Here is a 27,712-nt window from a genome sequence, read left to right as displayed (position 1 = left end):
GGTATGGCCCCCAAGCAGCACCACTACCAAACTGCCAATGCTGGCCATATCCAGGCTGGTGACTAAGCAGAGGATCTTGGGTTTAGTGCCCAAAGGGATCTAGGACAACATTAAGTCCAACCTCTGCTTTTACAGAGAAGGAAGATGCCCAGATAGAGTAAGGAAAACCCAGAGCTGAAGGAGCCAGTCCAGCAGACAGGGTCTCTTATAAGTCAGCACATCATCTGCTGTCATCCAATAGCCAGCCCTGAGAAGGCTTTTTGTCCCTGGTAACAGGGAGGCAGAAGCTGGGGAATGGCTGCAGCTTAGAAGTGTTGAGCCATAAGCTGGCTAAAGTTTTGTTTCAAAGGAGGCCTGGAAGCAGAAAGGCAAAGCCCTGGAAGCAGGGAGCCATTGGGCTGCACAAAAGGGTAACCTGCCCAGGTGAATAAAAGAGGAAAGGAGGAGGAGGAAGAGGAGGGAGAGAAAGAAGAGAAAATAGAGAAAAGGAGAAGGAATTAGAGGAGAGAAGAGGAGGAAGGGAGGGAGAGTAGAATAGGGAGGAGATGATGAGATATAAGAGAAAAGCAGGGGAGGAGGAGGAAGTAGGGTTTAAGAGGAAGTCTACCTGGAGTAAGAAGAGATTTTCCACACACATCTCCAACAGCATAGATGCCCTTTCGATTGGTGTTCTGGAATTCATCAACCAGGATGTGCCCTTGGTCATCGGTCCGAACACCCTGCAATGGCAAAATGTGCGATTACAAACTTAAGCATCCTCAGCAAAAACAAATGGCCCCACTAAACCCCCAAATTAAGGGACCATTTCCCAAAGTGGAAGCCTGCCCACTGTAATTCACCAAAAAAAAAAAAAAAAAAAAAAAAAAAAATGCATTTAGCAGCAGCAGCTGTATGCCATGGTGGATGGAGCCTGGACTTGGAATCAGGAAGCCTAGAGTTCAAATCCTGCCTTGGACCCTTGGACAAGACCCTAGGAAAGTGACTTCTGTTTGCCTCAGTTTCTTTATCTGTAAAAGGGGCCCTCCCTTCCAGGAAGACAGAGATAACCTTTGTGAAGTGCTCTCTAGGATTTAAAGCACTCTAGAAATGCTAGTGATTATTTTTGCCTAGTCCTTCACTGAAATGCTCAGGCCTTTGGGCATTTTCTGCTCTGACAAGTCTTGTTCTATATGCACCCCTTCCCTGAGGCTGCTCTTGGCAAACCCCATTTTTACCTTTTTTGGGCCCAGAGCAGGGTAGGCCTAGAATTCCCCCTCTCTGATATAGACCCACAACTTGTCCCTACACAGTCTTAAGAGAGTGCCTCAGAAAGTGGCAGCCTCACCCTCACCCAACGTGTCTCCCAGGTAGTTTATTTAAGAACCAGACTTTGAATGCAGGGCTTCCTGACTCCAAGGTTAGCCCTCTACCCACTAGGCAACACTGCCTCTCGAGGCACCAGAGACACACTTACAAACAACATTCAAAACTTCCATGAAGTCTAAAGGTGGGTAGAATGTTAGTGGACATATGGGCAAATACCAAACTACCCGTTTGAGTTGGGAAAGCAAGGTTGTTTTAAGAACTCTTCCAAGGGAGGAAAAGGCATAGTGGAGACCAAGCATTCTTAATTCAGTTATGCTGAGGCTTCCATCAGCCTTGGCATTTCTGGGTACAATGGGAGATGAGCAGAGGAAGGGAAGGGAAGAATCATTTACTTTGCAACTCTGTGGGCCAGGCAACATGTCCGGTGGTTGTACAAACGTGTACTATCTCACAGTAGAGATACTGACTAGATTGTAAGCTGCAAGGAGGCAGCAACTGGATCTTCTCTAAACGCAGTGCCTTTCTGGCCTCAGGTGCAGTGCCCAGAGTGCATTAACAGTGATTGACAAGGTCTCAGTGACTGGCTGTATGTGAATAAAGGGAAGGAGTAAAGCAGAAATGTAGGGTGTGGGGGGGGAACCACCAGCAGTTCTTCCAGCAAAGGGAAGATTTCCCCCTAACAGCCTGCCTAACAGCAAGTCTCACCACCCTGTTCAGCTTCAAGCCTTTGATGTTTGGGGTGCGCCCAATGGCCCAGAGCAAGCAGTCCACATTGGAGATCACGCTGACAGTAGATTTTCTGTTGGGCTCAGCCGTCATCACTTTCACCTCCAAGCCGGCGGAGGTCTTCTTCACTTCCTTGATCTGGCCACAAAGAGAAAGGAAGAGATGGAGCCAGGAGGAGGGATGAGAAGAGATCGGTGAAGGTTGATTCACTGAACTTTTCAGAGGTTCAGAACTTTATTATTCCTCCTGACTGCCAACCTTTTTCAAGAGGTCATTATTTAAGTCACTTACCTTACATTCAAGGATGTGCTAGTAAATGTTTAACAGCTGATCGATCTATCTTTACAACCATCTATCTACACATTTTTCAATCTCCTTTACCAACATTTTCCCCATCTCTTTCTTAAATCTAGATGATCAATAAAACTGTAAATCAAACCCTGATTTGTGTTGTTTACCAATTTCTGAGGTGTGAATGCTCAATTAACAACCAGCTCTCCAGAATCCTAAAATGAATCACATATACTTGCTACCTAGATTCCCTCTTCTGAACCCACCAACTGATTGAAACTTCCTGGGCAACTTCCCCTGCTCAGGTAGAAGGCCTTTCCTAAACTTCATTGTTCTTACTCTCCCCACAGGGCTCATCACGCCTTCTTTGAGGATACTCTGGTCTCTCTGCTGGTTCTTCTAACTGCTTGATATCTCTGTGGCTGGATCATCATCCACATTACCTAAAGCTCCTCCCTAGCTTCAGATGTCCCCCAGGCTCTGTTCTCTCCCTCGATACTGCCCTGGAGATGCAGCTTGCCAGTTCCCACAGGTTCAAAAATCTCTGCAAATCATCCCTCTGCAGATGACACTCAGACCTATATGCACAGCCTTCCCCTCTCTTGTGAGGTGCCATCTCCCCCTGCCTGCTGGGTGTGTCTATCTGGATATGCCACAGATACTTCAGACTCCAGTTGCCCAAGACAGAATGTCACTCATTTCCCCCGAGCCCTTTCTTCCTTCCAACTTCCTCCCTCCTGCAGAGGCCCACACTCTGGTGAGTAGGGGAGCTTCCCTCTCACATGAGCCCTGAGTCTTGTCTGTTCTGCATCCACAGCATCCCTGATTATCTCCACCTTTTTCTTTGTTCCCACAGCCATCCTTCTAGTTCAGCTCCTCATTGCCCAGACAAGATGATTTTTAATTGGTCTTCTGGCTTAAGCTTTCCCTTCACACAACTGCCCAGTGACTTTCCTTCAGCAATGATTTAACACCATCTCCCTCAGTAACTGCAGGAGCCACCTACGTAGGAGCTGCCTCCTGAGCCTAAAGATGAAGGGAATCCTAATGAGGAATCCCAGTGAATCTTGGGCATGCCTTTGTATAAATTCGTTTGTTGAGAACTATGAAATGCACTCCTAGCTATCTGATAAATCTCAGGAAGCATTAGAATTGGCCACCCTCCAGATGCCTTTCTTAATGAATATTTATGGCAGGCTTATGCTAATTTTAGAAATCTGGCCAGCTCCTAGAGTAAACATAATCCTACTAAAGAAATAAACACTCTCTTTGATGGAACTCTTGCAAGAGCATCCTTGTACCTGAGGGGGGCTGCTCTGTCTCAAGGATCACATGAGAATATTTAGGGTAATGCCTTCTCTGTTCTCCGCCTATAAAAACCCCTCAGTGGAAAGGCACTTTTGAGAACTCAGTAAGTTTGGTGCCCCTTGCCTCACAAAGCCCTCCCCCCGGGAGACATGTGACTCGGTTCTCTCAGCTGTTGGAATTCAGATGTTGGTGCTTCCTCGTAGTGATGATGATACATGTTGGCTGTCTGTTTCTCACATTGTCGTGGTGGTCGCCGTGTTTGTTAATTGCACATTACTTTTATGCTATAAGTTTCCTCTTATCTCTTGTTTAAATCAAGGTACTGAGCACTAATAAACTGTACCCACCCTCTTTTAAGACTATGCCTGCTGAATGTGAATTCTGAACCTAGATTACACCTATACCAAGGAGCAGCTCCAGCCTTCCCTTTTAAGCCTTCCTGTGCCTCAGTGCCCCTCATGAAAGCCTCCTGGCTGCCCCTGTAACTGGAACACTCCCTCCTCCTCTCCACTGCTCACCATCTTAAGTCTTTCTCAACTAAGATACCACCTCTTCATGAAGCCTTCCCTGATTTTCCCTCTCTCCAGCACCCTGGGGTGATTCCCTTCTCTTCCTTCTTAAACCACCATGGATTTATTGCCCTGTAGAGGTTTCACGTCCTCCATCAGAATACAAACTCTTGGAGAAGCTCAGCTTGGGTCTATGCACAGAGAGCAGCTTACCAGTACAGGGAGTACCTAGAAAGGGGCCAGGATAGGTTGGTAATCATTGAGTCATTTTAGCTTTGACAAGTTCCCAGGGGCTTGAGAAGTCACATGCCATCCTGGGATCCTGGTCCTGGGGCCAGAGAGATCTCAAGAGTCCCTCAAATCCAGCCTCATGTTACAGAGGATAAATGGTCACCTTTGAGCCCAGGCATTGATCCACTGTACTACTCAGTGCTTGCCTCTCCTCTCTGTCCACTCTCCATAGTCTGTGAAGGCCCTCTCTCCAGAGGGGCCCTCCAGAGGTCCCCCGGAGAGGCTTAGGCACTCCTGTGGAACTGACTCCTCAGAGACTGCACTATGGACGCCAAAGCAACACTAAAGCAATGTAAGTTAATTGAGAAGCATAAGCTAGCCTGGATGGGACATGGAAGCCTGCCACAGGAGCACAGGTCCATATAACCCAAACATGGTTAGGGCAAACATGGGGCTCCTTCCCTTCTCAAGAGAAGCTGCACCACCTTCAGACTGCTCTTGGGGGGAGGCCCTGAGAGAGGCTCATTCTGAAGGCAAAAGTTCCATCCTCTCAGTGCAGGCAGAAAGGTCTTCGGTGAGAGACGCTACAGACTTGTTTGTCCTGAAACCACCCACTATTAAAGAAGTCTTTGCATGAAAGTGACCCAGGGGGCTTGAATCCCCATTCCACAGCAGCCTTGTTTCTCCCATTTCACCCTTCTCTCTATCTGACCCCTTCCAAGTCTATCCACCATGAGGAGAAGCTAAGAACTGTCTCCCCGAGCCTGGGGGATCAGATGGAAAGGAGCAGGGCATGAGGGGGAAAGTGAACCCAGGCCAGACAGCACTCAGCCCATCCATACCTGCGAGTACTTTAGGACCTCGACACCAGCATTCACTAGTTCTTCAGTGCAGTTGGAACTAATTAACTTATCAAAATGCCGAAGCACCTAGCAGGAGGAACAAAGGGAGGAGGGAAAATAAGGATTAGTAAAGTTTAAGAGGATAATATTTATCCCATCTCAAGTCAGACTGAGAATCTAAAAGCTGAATCTAAATCTAAAATCCTCTGGAACTGAGGATTTACCACTAAGGATCTCAGATCTAGAACTAGGAGAGACTTCAGAGGCCATCTGCTCCAGCCCCCACCTTGTTACCTGCTACAGGGCAGGATTTGAACCCAGATCTTTTGATTTCGAATCCAGTGCCAGGTACCACATTGTCCAGGGAATACCTATGTGACTTTGGCCCTCAGTTGTCTCATCTATAAAAGGAGGGAGCTAGAGTAAATGGTCCCAACCCACAAGTACCAGGAGAGCATTCTCCTTGGTTGAGGGAAACCCAGGCTTCCCTTTCCAGAGAGGAGGCTGGAGCAAGAAGCAGAAATCAGAAATCCAAGATTCACAGCATCCATATGTAAGGAATCCTTCATTTATCCCAAGACACTGAGAAGAATCCTTGAATTTTTAGGAAGTTCAGACTGCTCTCTGGGGGATGCATGGTTCAGGGTTCATCCTAAAGTCAAGAAGCCCATCCTAACAGTGCCCACTGTTAGGGTGCCCACTTTCCACAGTGAAAGTGGCTAGGATTCTTTAGCCCTCAACATGTCCACATCTAAAACTAGTGTAACACCAGTTACTGAGCCTAACACAGGAGCAGCAGATTCTTCATCCTGGATTCCATGGACACACACTCTCTCTTTCTCTTTTTACCCCTGAGGCAACTGGGATTAAGTGACTTGCCCAGGGTCATACAGCTAGGAAGTGTTAAGTGTCTGAAGCCAAATTTGAACTCAAGTCCTCCTGACTTCAGGGCTGGTGCTCTATCCACTGTGCCACCTAGCTGCCCCCTCTCTCTTTTTAATAATTCATTAATGTAAAAATAATTTGATCATTTCATTTCAATAGAATGGGTCCATTTTGTAATCCTCAGTATTGTCTTATATATTTAACAACATGATTCTGAAAGGGATCCATGCCACCCAAAAGGTCAAGAACCCAGCTGTCCCGTCTATGGTACAGAGAGGGACTCTGAATTCCAGATGAGCTGACACAAGAGTAACACAACCCTTTGTAAGCCAGGATGTATCTATCATTATTATTGTTTTATTAGCATCACTCCTCACCTTCTCATGCCGTATCACCATTGACGTCTGAGAGCCGAGGGCCGCAAGGATGCCCGCTATCTCCACAGCAATGTACCCAGCGCCCACGATCACACTGCGCCTAAAGAAGAAGCACTGGGTTCATTTTAGCAAAACGAAACAATACTGCTCTCGGACATAATCAGCAGTTCTCAGAGAGATGGGTCTGCTCTCCCTGCTTTATGGTTCCAGTCCCTGTCTCCTTCTCGCCTTGGTGCTGCCATTCAAAAACAAAGCCCTGCTCTTGACTTGTCCCTCTCCTTATGCTTTCATTAGGCAGATTCCAGCTCAGCCCAGCCCCTCTTTGCCCCCTCAACCCAACGGAACTCCAGCCATTATTGGCCCCTCCATTCTGTGGCCGCCCTTCCTTTTCTGCTTCCACAAGGACACAGGAAACCTGGGCCACCTCTGGAAAACAGCTCACCTATCTACCCTTTCCCTCTAGGCCTTTTCTCTCACCACCCAGGGCCAGTGGGAGCCCAGACATCGCTCCCCCCCATCTTGTCCCTGGGGAGCCTCTGTCACACTAATGTTCACAGCTACAGATCCCTGATTCTTATGCTGCCGATGGCAAACACTCTGGGGGCCCCAGGATCTTCCACTTTCCTCAGGAGCTTCAGAGACTGGCAGTCCCTGCCCTCTTCTGTGTTGAGGAGGACCCCTCACCAGGGAGCCTAACCAGCTGCCACATAACCCCAGAAGCTGGGGCTTGGAAGCAGTGGGCACAGCTGGATCAAGGCAAAGGGGCCATTTCATCATCCCAACCGTACAGGGACTGGGAGCAGGGTGGTCAGATGGGTCCTGACATAGCTTTGCGCTGGGTCACCAGACTGGTGCTAATCCACCCATTTCTCGGTTTATCACTTTCCTCCATGCCTATGACACTTCCCGTCTACACCATCTCAGCTACTCAGGCAGGGTCAATTTCATATTTCAGAGTGTTGTCCACTCATGTCTGATTCTTTGCGTCTCCATTTGGGGTTTTCTTGGCAAAGATACTAGAGCGGTTGGCCATTTCCTTCTCTAGCTCATTATACAGGAGAGGTAACTGAGGCAAACAGGGTGAAGTGACTTGTCCAGAGTCACACAACTAGTAAGTGTCTAAGCCCAGATTTGAACTCATTAACATGAATTTTTCTGATTTGAAGCTGTGTTTACATAGTCAACACCATAGAAATGCATATTCCTTTTTCCTTCCCTACTCTGCTCAATCTTACCTGAGCTTACTCCTACACTAAATATGCTGTCGGTAAACTCTTTAAACACATGGAGTCCTGATGGTTGAAAAGAAAGGCCTTTATTTATCTCATGATTGATTCTGTCTTGCCTTTCTTAGTTTCCCTGGGAACACAAGCCCCTGATTCCAAATCTGGGTCTCTTCAAGCCCCATCCTATCTCCCTTACAAGGAGCTCAGACCCTTCTAAATCCAGCAAACTGCAAGAACAGGACACAGCTTCATCCTATGCTAAGGAAGCTGTTTTGATAGTGTTCCCCTAACCTACCAGACTAGGAACCTTAACAGAAGAGAAACTGAGATGAGTCTGGCTGAATCTGTGCTTGATGACACCGGGCTGGCTCTTGGTGGTCACTCCTGCCTTTTCTAAACACTCACTAACCTTCTCTTGCACATTTCATTACATCATCTTCCCAAGAGTCAAAGTGGAGTTCGCTGGCCTTATCATTTCCAGACTCGGCCTCTTCCCTTTTTTTGAAAAGCAGGACAATATTTGCATATCTTCAGGTCCATAGCACTTTTCTATGACTCCACCATCTTTACAATAGTATTAATGCTGTCTGATCGACCCATTCTTTTAGAACCATGGAATGTAGCCCTGCAGGGCCAGAGTAACTCTCTTATAATCGCCCCACTTATCTCAGATTTCAACTTCCTCTAAAACATTCTTTCTGGTCCAAAGATCATATACTTTGGCAGGGCCAAGGAAGCCAAAGACTTGCACAGCATGATGAATATGGAAATATGGTTACAAGAATTGCATGTTTACCTTACAGTGGACTGCTAGCTGTTTAGGAGAGGAAGAGGAAAGGGAGGGAGAAAAATTTGGAACACAAGGTTTTGCAAAGGTAAATGTTGAAAACTATCTTTGCCTGTATTTGGAAAAATAAAACGCTATTAAAATTTTTTTAACTAAATTTTTTTTTTAAAGAGTATCTTCTCTATCCTCAGTTATCCTCAACTCTCCACCTCCCATACCAATCTGATCAGTTCTGCGATGTTCCTCTTTTCCCTAATACAACTAAAGTCAGAAAAACAATATAAAACAAAATACCTTTTTCTGCTCCTTAGCTTTGTTATGAGACTCATTCTGAGAGTTAATCAGAATTTCAGAGCTTATATGCTACCAAGTACAATTCCCATGTGACTCCGGGTAAGGATTACTGCTGATCCTCGGTTTCTTTTACTATAAAATAGGTATAATGTATTGAGCTACCAATTTCATAAGGTGCTGAGAGGAAAACATTTGGTAAATTATAAGGAGCTATTATTATTACCATTATGACTGTAAATTACCAAAAGCCCTCTTTGTTCTCCTCACCAAATTACACTAAGGGCCAAGTGACATCTGAGAAGGAATAGAGAGGAACTGCTCATTGTCTCAGTGAAGGAAGAAAAAAAAGGCTGGGTCCTTGGGCAACTCCAATAGACAAAGTCACAGAACTAAAGGAATCAAGCTGCTCTGGTCCTCTCCACTCAGATTGTCACAGAGAGGTCATCAGCCTCCAGGACATCAATGGCCTGCTCTGTCACAACTGAAGGAGGCTGGTGCCCTCACCCTCATCCTCATCCAGGCCATGTTCTTCACCAAACATCATTTGCATGATATTAGTTTCCTCAATCGGTCATGGGGCAGTGTCAAGATATGTACTATGCAAACATATGCTGCTAAGAGTTTAACAACCAGGTTCTTCAGAAACCAAATGTACCCATGAAATACTTTTAAGCTTAGTCTTAATTAACATCTCTATGACTTTCTCAAATCAAGACAATTAACAAAATGGACCTCCACTCAAGCCGATTTCTGACTCCTTGCCCAGCTGCGAGTACTGAAAAATCCCTACCTTTCCTCTTTTTCTTTTGGAAAATGAAGGGATTAGATTCTCAGATCCTTTCCATCTCCAGATCTAGGATTTATGACCTCTCTGAGCCTCAGTTTCTTCAGCTGTGAAATGGGGTGGGGGCCCTATTGTTTTTATAAACCCTGAAGTCCTATAGGTGGAAGCAGCATCATTCTCAGCCAGCTGGGGCCAGGATCCCTAGGCTCCTGAGGAATGAGGGTAAGACAATGTCTGCGCCCACCCTGGATGGGAGCCTCATTTGAGGTTACCTGGGTAAATCTTCCAGCTCAAAAAAGCCATCACTGGTTATTCCCAAGCTGGCACCTGGAAAGTAAAGAATAAATTATCATGACTCCACAGGCAAGAGGCAAGGCTCAAGGTTTCTGATATCCACACTTGAGGAATGAAAAATAGAGAGGTGTGGACCTTGCTCAAATGCTTTTCTTTGTTATGAGCAGGGTTTAATAGTAGGGCCTGAGGTGGGAGAGGGTAGGCACATTGGGAAGTGACTAATAAACAGTAGGAAACATCAATAACATTTCTTTAAGACAGGCTTTTATTAGAGAATTTGTAATATTTTGTTCTCCTTAGAGTAATCCACCTTTGGGGGAGAGGGATTTAGGTAGAAAAAAAAGGCCAAAATAACTCTGGTGTAATGAGAGGTTGCACAGAAAATGAAGCATCAATCATTTCATCCCCATGTAACCTAAGTCGTTACTTCTCTCTGGGCCTCTGCTCCTCGTCTGTCTAAGAGGGAGTTGGATAACCCAACTGTAAAGGCCCTTTCATAGGGATCCTATGAATCTGTTCCTTAGGAACTGTGTGAGCATAGGAATTTGTCACATTTCTCTGAGCCTTAATTTCTTCATCTGTGCAGGACAAAAATGCCTGCAAGATCTACTTAAGTGATGAGAAGGAGCTGTATAATTACAAACCTTACAAGTACTTTATAGAACACGCAGCCCAACAGAAACATGAGCTGCCATATTGAATGTGCCACAACATTTCAAAGCAGGAAGGGCTTTCAATGGCATCTAGACAAGCCAGGGGCTGCAGATAAATTCCTACCGTTCCATGCCTGATGAGTGGTTCCCATTCCCCAGTGAGGGGCAGAGCATTCCATCCCAGAGCAGACCCCTCTCCTTTGAGAGAGCACTCTTTGTGAGGAACATTCAACCACCTACAATTTGCAGATTGCTCACAGACTGATTGATTGCTTGATCTGGAGGAATTCAGGATGCAGTCCTTCTCCAGTCCTTCCCCGCCGCGTCTTATCCATGATCTCTTAGCCATTTCTGGCAGTGGTTTGGCAGTCATATAATCAAACAACAATTATCTGAGGCCACATTTAACTTGCTGCTATTATTTAGAATAACACTAGCAACTAATAAGCTATTTATACCACTTTAAGGTTTGCAAGTGCTAATTTGTTTCTTGTCACAAACTGACAAGTATCAGAAGTAGAATTAGAAACAAAGGTATCTCCTGATTTTAAGCTCTGAGCGCTTTACTCCACCTGGAAATCTCTCATTCTAAGCACCATTCAATTTATCCCATGCCCTGGGACAGAACATGTCTGGGCCCAATTACCTGAGCTCACCACAGGCAGCAGGATGTTTGTTTAAGCAATCTCTGCTTTCCTTTCCGGGCCCTTGAGCACACTGCCCATGGTATAGAACTTTAAAGCAACCTAAGGCAAGCTGAGCTGCTCTGCCTGAGTGGTGTTGTCATTACCCTGTGCAGACTGGGCGGTGAGTCTGAACCTTCCATTTTTCTCCTGAGGTTGCTTTAACAAGTCACTTGGTTCTACCCAGCCCTCTTATAGACTGTCTCATGTTCACATATTTATCCCCCTTCACCCATCCTTAATTCCAACTTCTGAACACATCTCTTTAAAATCTAAGCTGGTCTAAGATTTCCCTGTGTGTCACATCAATCTAAAACACTTTGGTCCCATCTCCTTTCCTTCCCATCGTGATAATGACAGGATAGCACTTGATGACCTCAAAGGGCTTGTTTACATTAACATTACATTAAAGGGCTGTGATTTTACATTAACAGCCCTGCGTACCAATGTACCGGAGTACCAAATTATAAGGTACAATTACAAAGTCCTAATAGCAATTTTGTTTGCTAAAATAAAATTCTGGCTATCTCATCAGTCTTGTAAAGGGTACCCTGCAGCTCCACTTTCTAAGAGTCCAGAGTATTCCCCACAACAATTAGACTTTTTATCATTCCCTTCTGACAGATAAGGAAACTGTGATGGGAAGAGCTGAAATCTGACTTGCCATTTGGGCCTTGGTGGAATCAGAGTGGGAATTCACATCCAGGTCTTCTGACTCCCAAGGCCAGTCTCCTTCCCACCTGCCCATTTGTACCAGACAATGGTCACAAATGAAGCAAATTTCCCATGGTTTTTTTCCCCTTCCCAGGACCATGCTTGCGTGTCTGGTATTCGGGACTGCCAGAGGGGCCCCTCTTTCAGTCCCCTTATAAAGACAGGGGAAGCCCAAATTTTAGTTCAATAGTGACCCACAGTAGATGACTAAGGAAACCACTGCCATTCAGTGAATGGGATCAGAGTCTGATGTATGCAGAAGAACTCACAACGCTGGGCCAGCCCAGAGCATCACAGCCTCCATTCACTCACCAGAGATTTGGTCATCACTGGGAATGGTTGGAAAGCCCCCTGTGGCGATCAGGATGTGGGGAGCTTTGTACTTCTTCCCATTCACCTCCACAGTGGGCTCAGAGTCATTTGTGAAGGATGCATGGCCCCGAATAATGTCTATTTGGGACTGAAAAAAAGAGAAGGGGAAAGGCAGGGATATACTTGGTCTGTGATGACTGACATCATTCAATGAACAGTTCACAGCCCGTGGTGTTCCAAGCATGACAAAGTACTTCCCAAGCACTGTCTCCACTTACCATTTCTAGGACAGCCCAGGCTACCGCTCCCTCCATGGGCTATCCCTCCCATTAGAATGCATCCACAGTACTTAATAAATGCTATTTCATTCATTCATTGTCTCATTTGACCCTCTCAGCAATCATTTAGTAAGCATTTATTAAGCACCTTTTATCGCACACTTATTGAACACCTATGTGCAAACATGTAAGAGAGAGAACAGGTATCCCCATCTCAGTTTTAAGGGAGAGGGACTTACCCAGGCTCACACAGCTAGTAAGGCTAAAAGCTGACATTCAATGATAACTCTTGGGTGGGGAGATCCAGTGCTGCATGAGGATGCTTCTCCCAAGAAAGAAGAGGACTAAGGCAAAAGCAATGCCCATCTCTCATTAGAAAGAGAACGGATTTGGAAGCCTTTTTTCAGGAAGGGAGAATGGAACAAAGGAGGTATATGGAACCTAAGAGTGAGAATAAATGATGAGGCTCTGGATCTCAGTTTCCCCATCTGTGAAATGAGGGATGACTCAAAGACCTTTCACTCTCTTCCAGATTTACTTCTATTTTCCCCAGCAGACGAGAGGGCAGAGAAGAGGAGCAATGTATACCACTAAGAGTTTCCTCATATCACCCACTGTTGAGATCAGAGAACTGTGGAATGCAAAAATCATTGACTGAAAGGTGACGAGCCATTGGTGTCTGCCAGTAATAAAAGGGCATCATGTCCTCCCTTTTACTTCTCTCAGTCCCAGGACTGTGGCAGGGGACTGTGAAGCTTCTTGTACCATTAGCTTCCAATTCAGACAGTGAGTGGCCCTCCTGCCCTTAGCCAGCTGGTCAGAGCCATCACATACAAACATGAACAGTCAATGAGAAGAATGGTGACGTAATTCCTGGGTTAGAAAGGAAGGAGAAAGGTGGCAAAAGGGGCAGGGATGGCAGGAAGTGCATACAGAAGGTTGAGAGTCAGGGCGAGACTGGACGGGGCCAGTGGGAGTGTGCTGGTACAAAGAGCCAGGTACCTCCAGTTACACCTCTGGCTCTGGGCAGAGATAAGTAAAGCCAGCAACCTAACATACAGTGGGCCTGCCCCCAGAAAAGAAGGCTGTCTGTGGCAGTCACTTTCAGAGTGGAAAACATCTATCCTCTCCACCAAACTATCACGATCCAAAATTGCCAATCGATAGCTAGCCCTGGGGAGGTATCTGAAGTCACCAGACCAAGGGGACCTGCAGAACATGGGGGCTGAAGAAGAGAAAGAGGGCCTCACTGAGGAAATGCTCATTCATTCACTGCTGAATGTCTCAATAGCTGACATCTAACAATGTGAATAGTAAATATACACTGGGTCTGATTTTGCAAGTATGGAAAAGGCTTTTTATGAAAATCAAAGAAAAGACGGCCATCAAAATGGATGGCTGACTCTAAGGAAGCCTAGTCCCTCTCCCTCTCCCCCTACAGGAATGGCCACAAATCTGCCAAATAAAGGAAAATAACATCATTATAAGAAAAAGAGAAAAAGTTAGAGAAATAAATAAACCAAAAAACCCCAAAATACTCTTCAATGTGATAAACAATAAAGAACAAAATAAGAGCATATAAACAATAAAGAACAAGATAAGAACAAAAATCTGAATGGAAAATAATGAAATAACTCTGCCCCAGGCTCCAGTAATGAAACTAAATTCACTAGACCATAAACTCCATAAAAACTGGGCAGCTGGCGTATAAACAAAAAAATGAAACTGAAGCCTGTAATGGAGGAACCAAAAAACAATATTGAGACATTCTAGCTTGGAACAACTGATGGAGAAACTTTCTGAGTGAAAGAGACATTAAGCAACAAAATCATTCTGAGAGAGGGCAAAATAAAAGAAGCTTCAAAACAAACAAACAAAAAAATCAGAAATCAACACAATTCAAAGTAACTTTGAGAAGTTCATAACTGAGGATAGAGCTGAAAGGAATAACCTGGGAAGACATTTTAAAGTAAAAGAAGAATCTGAATGCTATTTATTTCAAAAAAATCACACAAGAAAATTCCCCTCTTGCTGAAATCAAGCAATAATGTACAGACTATCAAAATTTATGGAATGCCAACAGAATAAATCCTAGATTCCTTTAAATAAAGAGCATGATTATCAAACTCCAACATGTCAGCAACAAAGATGATTTTCTGTTTGGAGTTTGATTGCCTCCAGCTGAAAACCAATTGAAAAGCAGAGAGGGAATGTGGACTGAGCAACTGATGCTAATAAGATGAGAAAGTCAAGGGAAAAAAAAGTTAGGAATATTATATGTTGGTAGAAACAGAAATTATACACAGGCCTATCTGTAACCATGCATAAAAAGGCTAGCATAGGATGGAACACAGGGCTGAGTGTACACTAAGCTGATAGATAATGTAGGAAGGCCTGGCTGAGGGGGAGCAACCTTCACAATAAGAACTTTAAACCTGCTGGGTGTGTGTGCATTCTTATAATCCCAGCGACCAGAAAGGCTGATGCTGGTGGAACTCTTTACCTTGAAGGTCTGAACTACAATAAGTTAGGCTAGCTGGGGTATCTGTCCTAAAACCACAATATTATGTGGTCTTGTGCTTGTAGGTACATGTACTTGAAGGCAGGGCAGGGCACCAGGTTGCCGAAGGAAGAATGACCAGCCCAAGTCAAAAGCAGAGCAGGACAAAGGTCTCCCACTGGACCTATGAGTAACCTTGAATGTATTTCTTGGTGGGATAATACAGGGAGACCTAGTCTTAAAAAAATGAATATATAAATTTTAAAAGAAAAATTTTGAACCCCAATGGCTGGAAAATGCAGGAGACAGACCTTGATGAGGTTATTTTGATAGATGATGTTCAGCCGGCTTATATAGGCATCCCGCTTCTCCTTGATAACCCTGCAATAAGATTGGAATCACTTCAGTCAACAATCAAAACGGCCCCATGTCTCAGCATGTGTGAAAACAGCTCTCCCCATTCATCTAGGCAAGGAGAACCCTCAAGAGCTAAAAGGGAGGAAGACAACCCTAACTTCCTTGTCAGTACCCTTCTCCATAAAGGACATGACTTCTTTTTTTGTTTTTACTATTTTAATTTTTTATAAACCTTTTTATTTTTAAAACATGCATAGGTAATTTTCAACATTCATCCTTGGAAAACCTTGCCTTCCAAATTTTTTTCTCCCTCCCTTTTCCCCATTCTCTTCTGTAGATGGCAAGTAATCCAATATGTTAAATATGTGTAATTCTTCTATACGTATTTCCACAATTATCATGCTGCACAAATCAGATCAAAAAGGAAAAAAATGAGAAAGAAAAAAAAATGCAAGCAAACACCAAAAAAAGTAAAAATATTATGTTGGGATCCACACTTATAAGACATGACTCTCTAAACATGGTCTACTATATTTGTAATACCACTGGAAGCCACCTCTCCTACTCCAATTTGGCTCTGACCACATCCCATCTGCTCTGGTAGCAGAATTGCTAATATGTATGCATTACTTTAGCCTCTTCTTAAGGTGGAGGGCAGGGTCTACATGGCCTTTCCCCTTGCTTCTCCTGCACAAAGCTCAGGAGCTCATGTGTCTCAGGACTGAATCACTGCCAAAAGGAGAACTTGCCATGTGCTCATGCTACCTGCTTCTCTTCTAAACATTTCTTAGAGTGGTACCAGTCCAGCCCTCTGTTCTATCTATGCTGGCTTTCAGACCACACCCTATGTATCACCATACTTACCGCCAATTGAACTTAACATCACAGTTCTGGAAACCATAATCCTCTTGGTCATGAATAAACTCTGAGTGGACTGCTGTGTTCCACATGACCTGGAAGAGAGGTACCAGAAGACCAGTGGGAAGTCAGTGGGAAGGAATCTGCTTCATGGATAAACCAGGACATCATCAGCTCTTTAGGGCAGAAGCTAAGTCTTGCTTCAGCTCCATGGTGAATGTCTGCCAAACGCTCAGAGGAGTCTGAGGATCAAGGACCCCAACAACTATCACTCAGGAGCTGGAAGGGGTTCAAAAGACATCATCCTGTGCAACCTTCTCATTGTTCCAACAAGAGAACCAAAATTACACTCATGGTAGGTAAGCAGCAGAGTCTCGGAATGACATGTGGCAAGATTCCAATTAGCACGAGGGCCTAATTTAATTCAAATATACGATCCTGGCATTTGTTGGCAGTACGAGAATGCCGTGAGTGGGACTGTGGTACAGCAAATGGATGAGGCCCTGCCTCCAAAAGTTGCTACCAGTGTGATCTCAGCCAAACCCCTTACCTATTCAGTGCCTCAGTTTCCTCATTTATAAGATGAGAAGGCAGCTGCCCTCATGAAGCTCCAGAGATCCAGACTTTGAGTACAGCCCTTACAAGATTTGCCTAGGGGCATTTGGTGGCAAAGTAGATAGAGCACCAGCCCTGGAGTCAAGAGGACCTGAATTCAAATCTGGTCTCAGAGACACTTGATACTTCCTCGCTGAAGTGATTTAACCTCAATTGCTTCAGCAAAAAAAAAAAAAAAAAAAAAAAAAAAAAAAATTGCCCAATTTGTGTCTTTTTTTTCCTCCCAGAACACTCAATAGGTATTATAATCAGTGGTCCCCCAAGCTCAAATCACAGGCCATCCTGGACTTAAAATCAAGGATCCTATGTGACCTTAGTAAGTCCCTTCCCCTCTCCTGAACTCACTTTACCCTTCTATAAAATGAAGGTTGGTAAACCAGGATAAAGGCATGCCACTCCCTCTCGCTGGAGGGTTTTCAGTTTGTTTTTTTAATCAACACCTCAGGAATGGGATTAACTGTTCAAGGAAAAAGCCTTTCAAGGACCCTTGAAAAGTCTCTGGGCAGATTACCCATCCCCTGACAGCCTAATACCAGGAAACTGCCAACTCCCCAGTTATCCTCGAGTGTAAGCTGGGTTGGGCTGCCCGCATGGCACCCATCCAGAAGGGCTGTCCCCATGAGCAGAATAAAGGGCAAGGCAAGAACCCCACACCAAAGCTTTCAATCTGAGAGAGAAGAGGGCATGGGGTGCTTCCTGCTATGTTTGGAATGGGAACATTCTGTTCCCCCATGGGGCACTTCTAGACCCACCCAAGGAAAAGGGGTGCGCCCTGACTTGACAGCTCCTATGCAAATTATAGTCTTAGAAAGCTGCCCAGGGCACAGAGGGGCCTGCCCAGTCGTAAGCCTGGAAGACAGGTCTTTCTGCTCCAAGGCCCTCTCAGCCACACCAGGAGGCCTACTAGCTCCCACAATCAAGGAGTAAGCCCAGAAAACCCTAGATGTTCATGCCAGACGATCTCCAGGGTCGGTCAGCCAAGCGGGTGAGCCGGAGGAAGGCCCCAGAGGACAGGCTTGCTCACTACCCCCTTCACCCGCTTGGCTTAGTCCAGTCTGAATTCGAGTTGGCAGAGCTGAGGTCGATGCCAGCTCAGCATGGCTGCTCAAGAAACCAAGTGGCTCCAATGCCAATCTGAAGGCTGCGCCAGGGCCACCACAAACCGGGAGGCTGGGCAAAGCAGACGTGCTGACCCCGAGGACAGCCACTGCTGGGGAAAACTGAGAGGGAAGGCAAGCTTTTCACTGGAGAAAGACTTGGTAGAAAAGGGCACCCTGGGTGGGGAGGGGGGCAAAAAGAACCTCCTTCAGACCCAGAGAGGCCTCGGAACTGGCCCAAGAGTCCTAGCATCTGAGATCTAGTGGAAGAATGAGGACACTGGACAGACAAGGAAACTAAAGCCCATGCAGAGGAAGTGACTAGCTTAAGGTCACACCGAGGATCCTAGCTGCAGAGCTGGAAGGGGCCTCTGAGGAACACCCTCCTCATCTGACAGATGGGGAAGCCGAGGCCCAGGGAGGCATTGTGATTTACCTGGGGTAAATCTCTCTCAAGCAGAGAGAGGATTCAAACCCTGGTTCTTGAACTTACACTGTACCTTACTACCTCTGCATGATCCAGGCTTTAGTGTCGACATGTTTCTAAGGACAGCAGCCCTTCCCAAGACAAACAACCTGCCCCAACCCCAAGCCATTTACAAAGGAAGGAATTAAGACAGAATACCTTTTTGGGCACGCATCCAACATTCACCTGAAAAAGAAAAATGAACAGTTTCAGATCAAGAAACCAGGCCCAGTTTCCCAGCACTCCCTCCCAGAGAGGGTCTCTCTACCCCAGGACCATTTAGTAGCTGTTTTCTGAATTCTTCTCCCAGAGTGTTTAAAAAAAAAGAAGGGCAATAATCTGGTTTGGGCAAAGTTCTGGGAAAATGTTTTAACTTTCCCATTAGAAGGTGCTGGATCACCCAGGATGATTAATTTATTAAATCAGATATTAAATGTTTCTCATCATATAACAGAGGGAACTTCAGTGATTTGGGGAATATTATCACTGCCTTTTCAAGGTTTCTCAAAGTTTTCTTTCATTTCTCCTAGTTTTAGGGTTCAAAGAAGGAAACTCCTCCAGGCTTACAGATAGAAGGAACCTTAGAGATCACTGAACCCCTTACTTTACTCTAGGGAAACCAAGGTCCAGCTATGGAAGGTGATATGGCCAATGGGATACTGCCAGGAAGGGCAAGAGCCAGAATTTGCATCCAGGTCCTCTGTGTTGAGATTGAAATGGCTTCATCTGCCCTAAGAGAATAAACCATTCACTGGATTAAACACTTGACTGCCTGCTCACAGGAGTTCAGGCTGTATATGTCAAGACCCTCCATTCTTTTCCTGTTCCCTTTAATTAGAGAACTAAATAACCCAAACTGCTGACTGGAATCCCATCTGGCCCCAAGGTTACAATTTCACTTGACCCTGCAACTCCAGACTCTGGGTGTGAGTTCTGACTATTCCCTCATCTCAGCATCCATCCCCAGGGCGGGGACACTTTCCCCCCTTATCTTAGCCTCCTGGCTTTCTTCAAGTATCAGCTAAGGTATCTACCCTCTTAATTTCAGTGCCTTCCCTCTGTAATCAATGTATCCTGTTTAGAGTGTATTCCTAACCTAATTGTTGGTACATTGTCTCCTCCACTAGAGAGTGGGCTCCTGGAGCATAGAAACTGTCTTTCTCCTGTCTTGTAGCCCCTGTGCTCAGTACTGCCTAGCACAGGGGTCCTCAAACCACGCCCTTCGGGCCAGATGCGACAGCTGAGGACGATTATCCCCCTCACCCAGGGCTATGAAGTTTTTTTATTTAAAGGCCCACAAAACAAAGTTGGTTTTTTTTTTTTTTACTATAGTCTGGCCCTCCAACAGTCTGAGGGACAGTGAACTGGTCCCATATTTTAAAAGTTTGAGGATCCCTGGCCTAGCACATAGGAAGAACTGTCTTTTTCCCTTCTTGTATCTCCAGCATTCAGCACCATGCCTAGCACATAGTAGGAACTGTTGCCTAATAGTCCCCAGACCTCATCCCTGTGCCTGGCATACAGCAGGTGTTTAATAAATGCTTAAAGACTTGCCTTTTCCATTTTTCCCTGCCTTCACCCTAACTCAGGCCCTCAGTATACAACCTCTGCTTCCCCATCCTTGTAAAGGGGCTGCCAACATCCTCACCCTCATCATGCCCCCCTCTCCAATATCACCTACACTGTCACAACACAAGCATTTACCCAGATGGATGATAGGTAAGCTGGCCACACCAATAGGCTCCAGGTATAGAAGCTCTCAGAAGGCAGGGATTGTTCATTTTTTTTACTGTATCCCCCAGTACTTAGCTCAGAGCTCCGCAATTGAGCTCACTTAAAAATACTATTCATGCCATCTTTGTCTCATTCTTTTAGCAACTATCTTGTGTGTGTTCTTACACTTAAATAGAGAAACATGAGATAAGGAAGAAGCACACATTCTAGAGGTAAAGGCATAGCCAATATATTCCAAGGGGGTGCTATTCACAAAGCCTTGGACAAGGTTGCCCTAGGAGTCCACATGGACAAGGAACACAGCTCTGGGGATAGCTGGCCGGGGTAACAATGATCACCCAGGAGAGGAAGAGAAGAGATTGGGGAAGAAGGAAGGAAGGCAACATTTGGGCAAGCATAAGTGACCTGGGCATGACAGGCTGCCCAGAGACTCTGGCTTGCCTCTCCAGGCAAGTGTTCGAATTTGGGGCAGTGAGCCCCCAGCAGACAGGATCCTTGAAACCATAAAATATTCCACTGGATGCGTCAGCTCACCCATCATATCTGTCCTTCATCCATCTGGGAAGATGGTCGTGCCTCCATCAAGCACTCTCCCAACCCATGCCCCCATCCCCACCTGACCCTAACTCTGGCATCCAAGGCAATAGCTATGTGGCTGCTGCTAAAAAAAAGTCTGCTCCCCTGGACAGCCACCTCATCCCTCCCAGATCATCTGTGTGGTTTCACATCCTCATTTTTCATTGTGGGTGGGATGGTTGAGTCACACAGGATAGGCAGATAAGGAAGGGCTTTTATCTGTCTCCTGCATCTCATGACATTACCTTACCCTCAAAACCCTCTTTTGAATTTCCTTATTTCTGGTGAAAGCATCACCAGCCTCCCTTGACCCAGGCAGGCTCCAAAGCTATATTCTGTTCAGCTCCTCACTCATCCTTCCTCCACACACAAGCAGTTTTGTCAATTTTATCTTCACACCTTTTCGTGAATCTTTCCCCACCTCTTCTACCATAACTGTTACCTGGTGTCAGGTGATCTGTAATAGATAGGGTCTATAACTCTAGGGGAGGCCATGGGGCTCTGGTCTTGCTTCTCCTGAGGGTGTAAGGCTACAAATTGGGGGAAGCCTCTTCCCACTTCCAAGGCCCCAAACACAAAGCTAACGGGGCCACGGCAAGCTTGCAACAGTGAATAAGACGAGGCTTTAGTATGTGGAGAAGGCCAGTCAGGGGCAGACAATGAGAGCCAAACCATGGTTAGCCCCTTGAGTCAGACCCTTGAGGAAAGGGAACAATGCTGGAGGCATCATCCAAGAGAAATTTAAGAAGGGATATAGCCCCATATCCCTCAAGATGGAAAGGCCCAGAAGCAGCTGTGACATGTGAATGAACAAACATGTTTGCTGGGTGTCCAGGCCTTTGTTATATATCACAGAATTTGAGGATTAGAAGGGATTGGTCATGCTGGAAGACAATACGGAACTATGCCCAAAGTCACCAACTTATGAATGCCCTTGGATCTAGAAATAGCACAACTAGGCTTGTACCTCAGAGAGCAAAGAAAGAGACAAAGGATCCACATGAGCAAAAATATTGATAGCAGTTCTTTTTGTGGGGGCAAAGAATACTGAGAGGATGCCATCAATTAAAATTAGCCAAAAGAGCTGTAATGAAATATAATGGTGCTGGAAGATATGATACAGGAATTGTTTCTTCTTTCATAAAATGATTAATATGAAATAGGTTTTACATGACTGCACATATACAGCCATATCAGATCACTTTCCATCTTAGGGAGGAAAGGGAGGGAGAAAATTTGGAACTCAAAAGTTTATAGATAATGAATGAGAAAAATTGTCTTGCAAAAAAAAGTACTATTAAGAAATGACGTAGGAATGATTTAAAAGAAACCTAAGGAGATTTGTGCAGAGACAGAGTCAATGGGCAGAACTAAGAGAATAAGGTGTTTCTTGATATCTATCAAACTTCACTCTATGGCTGCTCCTGGTTCTGCTTGCTCGGGCCAAGCAGACAAAAGCTGATCCCTCCCCTTCACACAACAGTCATTCAGGTATGTGAAGAAAGCTCTCATGTTGCTGCTGAGACTTCCCTACTTTCCACAATCCACATCCCTACTTTCTTCAACCTTCTTTCATATAATACAGACTCCAGTCCCTTCACCATGCTGATTGCCCTCCTTCTGGAAATTCTCCATCTGGTCAATGTCCTTCTCAAATCGGGGAGCCCACAATGGTCACTATACTGCAGGTCAGTGCAGAGTACAGGAGGATCACCACCTCCCTCTTCCTGGAAACTGGCTTTCTCTTAACCCATCCCAAGATGGCACAAGCTTCTGTCTGCCACATGCCCATCTTTCCTATGATTTCCCTATTCTCATTCTATGTCCTTCTTCCCAACAACATGGCTCCAACCCAACCTGCCCACCTCCAACCCCAATTTCTGGGTTTGCCAGAATTTCCACACCAGTGCTTTCTTCTAACTCCTGACTTTAACAGGAACCTGACTCTCTGCAGGAACCATCCCACTAGGGAGGTAATTGCTTTGCCCAAAGTCACACATATATCTAGCTAGAACTGGACGGGACCTTGGAGGTCATCTTGTCTGACCCCTCTCATTTTACAAAAGAGGAAACAGGGAAGGATCAGGGGACTTGCGTAAGCACACACTGGGGCAAACAGTAGACCTGGGGCAAACCCAGAATTTCATCACTCTTTCCACTGAACACCACAATCCACAGCCTGCACCACCCCTTCAGGCCTCAGTTTGCTCATCTGTAAAATGAGCTGGAGAAGCACATGGCCAACATCTTTGCCAAGAAAATCCATCTCAGGGAGAACTGAATGTGATTAAAAAGTGACTGAACAACCACACACGATGCCTTTCTGGGTTATCTTTGAGGTTCACTCAATCCCATTCAAAGGAAGGAGAGATATATCCCAAGATGATTCTGTCTCACTTGCCAGATGGGGCTGGGTCCACTGAACATGGAAGAGGAAGAATCAAGATGGCAGTTGCTGAGCTGTGGTTCAGTGTGGCAATTCAAGGGGCCTGGGGTGGATCAGTTTTTGTGCACAACACAACCCCAGGGGATGTTTTAAAAACAAGGCTGAAGCTTTAGGGAATAGTAACAAAACTCCACCGCCAGTCTGCTGACTTTGATTAAGCATCTGTTAAGGACCCCATTGTGTGCCAGGCATGGTGCCAAAGGCAGGCAATCCTACGAAAGGCACCGTCAGTCTAATGGAAAAGGAATAAGCCTGCATCTCAAGCTCATGGGGCAAGCGCAAAGAGTACACATGGGGCAGAAAAACCCACCGCTCTGGCCAGCAGTCATTAAGGACTGGGCCTTGACCTGTGGGAGTTCACTTTGACAGGAGACGAATATTTGTTACAAAAAGTGAGCTGTCCTTCCTCTCCATGCCTCCCAGGAAAGGAAGTGGGAAGGAGAGAAAATGGGTTTTGTGAATTAAAAAACATATAAAATTTAATGGAAAAAAAAAAAAAAAAAAGAATAGGGCCTAGAGTCATGCGGTAGAAACAGGTCTGGATTTAGTGACATTAGGCCCAAGTTCCAGGCAGTCAATAAACATGTACTAAGCACTTGCTACAGACATCAAGCAAACACGCAAACAAGTTATAGCCTGGTAACTGAGAGCCAGCAGCTAACAGCAGCTCAGGGGCACAGTGGTGTAGAGCACTGGGCTCAGAGTCAGGAAGCCCTGAATTCGAGTCAGACCGCAGGCACTTCCTAGCCGGGGGACCCTAGCAGGTCACTTCACCCTGTTTGCCTCGGTTTCCTCAGCTCAAGCCGCTCCAGTATCTTTGCCAAGAAAACCCCCAATGGGGTCACAAGAGACTGACATGATTCAACAACAACACTTACAGAGGAAAGGCTGCGGAGTTGGGGGAGGCTTAGGGTGGAAGGTGGAATTTCAGGGGAGAAACCAGGGAGATCAGTCACTGGGGCAAAGGAGTGAGTATCCAGGGAAAAGCTGGTCTAGACTAGAAAGAGAGGGACAGGCGGGGGGGAGGCTGAGGTCACCGGGGGGGACTGGAAGGGTAGGAGGGGGCAGGTGTGAAGGGCTTTGAATGCCGACCAGAGCATCTCTGTATTTACTCGGGAGACAAAACTTTGACCCGGTGGGAAGGAGGGCACAAAGCACTAGGGATGGTCCCTTCCCCTCCCACCTTTGGGCATTGCAATTCTGTGACCCCCCCCTCAGAGCCATGGGCACGTCCCCCCTTCGGGGTGCTGCCTTTGCTTGCTCCTCCGCAAAATGGGGCGCCTTCCTTCCAGGGAGGGAGCAAAGACGCGGAGAGGCCGGCCCTGCCGGGGCACTAGTCCCTGGGGAAGCCTGAGCCTCACTTTCCCCCTCGGAGGCCCGTGCGGCCTCGGCTGCAGGAGCCCCTCTCTGGCTGTCCTACGCGCCCACCCAGGGCCCCGTCTCCACCTCTTGGGGCTGGACTCTCCCTCCTCCCCGCTTACCCTTCTGCGCCAACCGAGGCCAGGAGGGCAGGGGCCCTTCCCCCCTTCCGTCCCCCAAACTGGGGCCCTGTGCCTGACCGGGGCCCGGGCTAAGGATGCTCGGAGACCAGAAGCTCGCCCAGGAGAGGTCGAGGCCGCGGCCCCACCCCCCGCCCACGCCGGGGCTCGGCCAGGGGGCAGCCCCCTCCCCAGGGCGGCCTCCGGGGAATTTCACCCAGAAACCAACGGTCCGAGTCCGCAGCGGGAGGCTCCGGGCTCAGAAGGGCGGGGCTGGCGTGGAGGATCAGAAAACGGGGGGCTCTCCGGGCCCAGAAAGGGCTCCCGAGGTAGGATCGGGCCGGGGCTGCGCCGGCAAGGGCTGGGGGGGGGGGGTGAGCCCCGGGGGTTCGGTTCTGCGCAGGCGAGGGCCCGGGGCGCAGGGGGCGTCGGGCCCCCCGCGGCGTACTTACGCAGGTGCCGCCCAGCTTGTGGCCCTCCACCACGGCGGCGTGGGCTCCCAGCTCGGCCGCACGCCGGGCGCTGGCCAGGCCGCCCGAGCCGCCGCCGATGACCAGGAAGTCATAGGTACCGACCTCAGCGCTGGAGCCTCTGGCTCCGGAGCTAAACGGGAACTCCATGACCCCAGCCGCGCGCCCGGGGCGCGCGGACACCAGGGCAGCTAGCAGCAGCCGGGGCCCGCGCCGCACCACGCCCGCCCGCCGCCACGCCGAGGCCCACGCCAGTGCCGCCGTTCCGCTGGCCGCCGCCGCTCCCGGAGGCCGAGGGGGACTGGCGGGCCGGGCCGGGGCGGGGCCGGGACGCGGAAGTGGGCAAAGTCCCCGCGGGCCGCCGCCGCCCCTGCGTGACTCAGCAAGCGCCCGGACCCCGGCGCCGCCCTCCCCCCCCTCCCCTGCAGCCGGGGAAACTGAGGCCGGGCCCGGGGCGCCTGCGGGCGTGGAGATGCCGGTCTGGCCCGGGACGCGGCCCCGCTCGCGCCGCCCCCGCCGCCGGGCCTCCGGGCAGTCCCAGCTCAGCCGCCAGGCAGAGCGAGGCCATTGAGGCGGGCGTGGGGGAAGCCTCTGGTGCGGCTAGCGAGTAACTCTCCGCCGGTTCCGGGGACCCGAGAACGGAACCCTGAGGGCCCCGTCCCACGCAAGGGCAGGCGGATCACGGCGAGTGCTCCTGCAGGTTCCAAGAGGAGGCTTGGGCCAGACGGTCCATCCCTGGGTCCGGCAGCGCCCTCCCGATCCCGGGTTTCACTCGCCTAAAAGGAAACTGAGGCTTGGAAACGGTGCCCTGGTCAAAAGGCAGCCGGGCAACCCGTGGTGGTTCTTCGATCTAGCCTCCATTAGGGGGCTTTATTGCCCATTAAAGTCCGCCCAACCAGACGTTATCCTGTTTTCCCGCACATAAGGATGGGAAAGGGTCCTGAAAGGACACTCGTCTTGTTTCTAACCCTCTCGGTCTCGTTACCTTCCTTTGTTTGCTTTTTGTCTCTCCCTTGCTCCTCGAGGGCAGGCACTTTTTTCTTTGTGTCTCTAAGTCCTGTTCTGTGTCTCCTACGTTGCAAGCTCTCAATCCTGCTTAATATTTATACTAAAACCCTACTCAGACTTCATTGAAGTGGGGCTCAAGCTTTAAACCTTAAAAGGATCTGAGCAGACAAATAATTTCATTACTTTTAATCCTGAGCCCACCTACTCCTGGGCCTTTTAAAATTTTATTTTAAAAATTTTTTGGGGGTGGGATATATACATTCTTTTTTTTTTTTTTTTTTTTTTTTAACATATTTTCATATGAGTCATGTTGGGGAAGAAAAGAACAAAAGGGGAAAAAAAAAAACGTACACACCAGAAAGACAAAAAAGGTGAAAATAGTATTCTTCAATCTGTATTCAGCTTATGTAGCTTTTGGTATATGGATGGCATTAACCATCCAAAGTGTTTTGGGATTGCCTTGGTTCACTAAACTGTAGGAAAGAACTAAGTCTGTTATAGTTGATCACCAGTCTTGCCGTTGCTGTCTGCAATGTTTTCCTGGTTCTGTTCCCTTCACTCAGCATCAGCTCATTGTGAGTCTTTCCAGGCTTCCTGTTCATCCTTATAGAAAAACAATATTCCATTACATTCATCTACCGTAACTTGTTCAGCCAGTGTATTGAGCCATTTCTCAACTGATGAACATCTACTCATTTTCCAATTCTTTGCAAACATTTTTGGCACATGTGTCCTTTTCTCTCTTCCATGATCTCTTTGGGATACTGGCCCAGTAGTGGCACTATGATCAAAGGAGATGCACAGTTTTCCCCTGGATTTTCTCTGAAATTGGGCTTGACAGACATTTAGAAGGATGTCTTTTACCAACCGCTCATACTGTACCCCTATGGTTAAAAACCCTTTTCTAAAAGCTTTTAAGGATGACTGACTAAAACGATTCTCACTTGGTCATTTTGGTGGGAAGCACACAGGTGGGGACTTGAGCTGATGGAATTGGAAAATAGACCGTGACCCGGACCCTAACCTGAGAGGGGACTCATCCCCGAGTGTCGGAGCTGGGATGAGATTCCTCAGGACTTCCAAGAGCCATACCTGTCAGCTACCCATACTCCCATACCTGGATAGCTTGCTTCTGTCTGGGCACTCTGCCAAGATGGACCACAGTCCGTCCAAGCTATGCTGTACATCCCTATTAATAACTGTTGCAACAGTTGCAACTTCCATTCCAACAAAGCTTCAAGGTTTACAAAGTCCTCATAACCCCAGAAGTCAGTCTTGATTCCACATCCCATCCCCTTCCGGCAACATCCCGGGAGCCTGCTGATCCTTTGCGGTTCTTGATCAAACGAGTTGTTTTTCATGGCCTAGGGACATCAGAGGGTCCGCCCCCTTTTGCGTCCATCCATGTCCAGAATGAAGGGCTTTTTGTTGCCCGGATGTCACCATTGGCAACACACGACACACTCCCCCCTCCCCCAGCCGTTAGTTTAAAATCGTGTATGGAAGTAACTACGGCGTGCAAAGCGCTCTAGGAAGACGCAAAGCAAACGGTCCCTGCATCTACAGGGACAGCACGCCCACTGGGGAGGGGAACGTGAGGAGAACATC

At 47.2% G+C, this 27,712-nt stretch overlaps 1 protein-coding gene across 3 annotated transcripts in view; it reads right to left on the bottom strand.

Annotated features, from left to right (window-relative positions):
- Positions 1 to 27,712, bottom strand: part of GSR (glutathione-disulfide reductase) — a 33,119-nt gene that overhangs the window by 4,103 nt on the left and 1,304 nt on the right. For 2 of the 3 annotated variants that reach the window (XR_004230011.1, XM_031941460.1), the window contains exons 2-10: positions 18,552 to 18,578; positions 16,221 to 16,309; positions 15,311 to 15,380; positions 12,222 to 12,369; positions 9,838 to 9,892; positions 6,475 to 6,574; positions 5,213 to 5,299; positions 2,011 to 2,169; positions 608 to 719 (exon numbers count right to left, since the gene is read on the bottom strand). Coding sequence is in view for 2 of the 3 variants with exons in the window: in XM_031941460.1 (XP_031797320.1) it covers positions 608 to 719; positions 2,011 to 2,169; positions 5,213 to 5,299; positions 6,475 to 6,574; positions 9,838 to 9,892; positions 12,222 to 12,369; positions 15,311 to 15,380; positions 16,221 to 16,309; positions 18,552 to 18,578 (847 nt within the window). In the remaining variant the exon portion in view is untranslated. Of the gene's footprint in view, positions 1 to 607; positions 720 to 2,010; positions 2,170 to 5,212; positions 5,300 to 6,474; positions 6,575 to 9,837; positions 9,893 to 12,221; positions 12,370 to 15,310; positions 15,381 to 16,220; positions 16,310 to 18,551; positions 18,579 to 25,078; positions 25,374 to 27,712 lie in introns of those variants that run through there. The other variant, XM_031941461.1, reaches the window with a different exon arrangement.

This window comes from Sarcophilus harrisii, chromosome 6, assembly GCF_902635505.1.
Source record: "Sarcophilus harrisii chromosome 6, mSarHar1.11, whole genome shotgun sequence".
In the NCBI taxonomy this organism is placed as follows: domain Eukaryota; kingdom Metazoa; phylum Chordata; class Mammalia; order Dasyuromorphia; family Dasyuridae; genus Sarcophilus; species Sarcophilus harrisii.
This window is presented reverse-complemented; position numbering and strand designations above follow the sequence as displayed.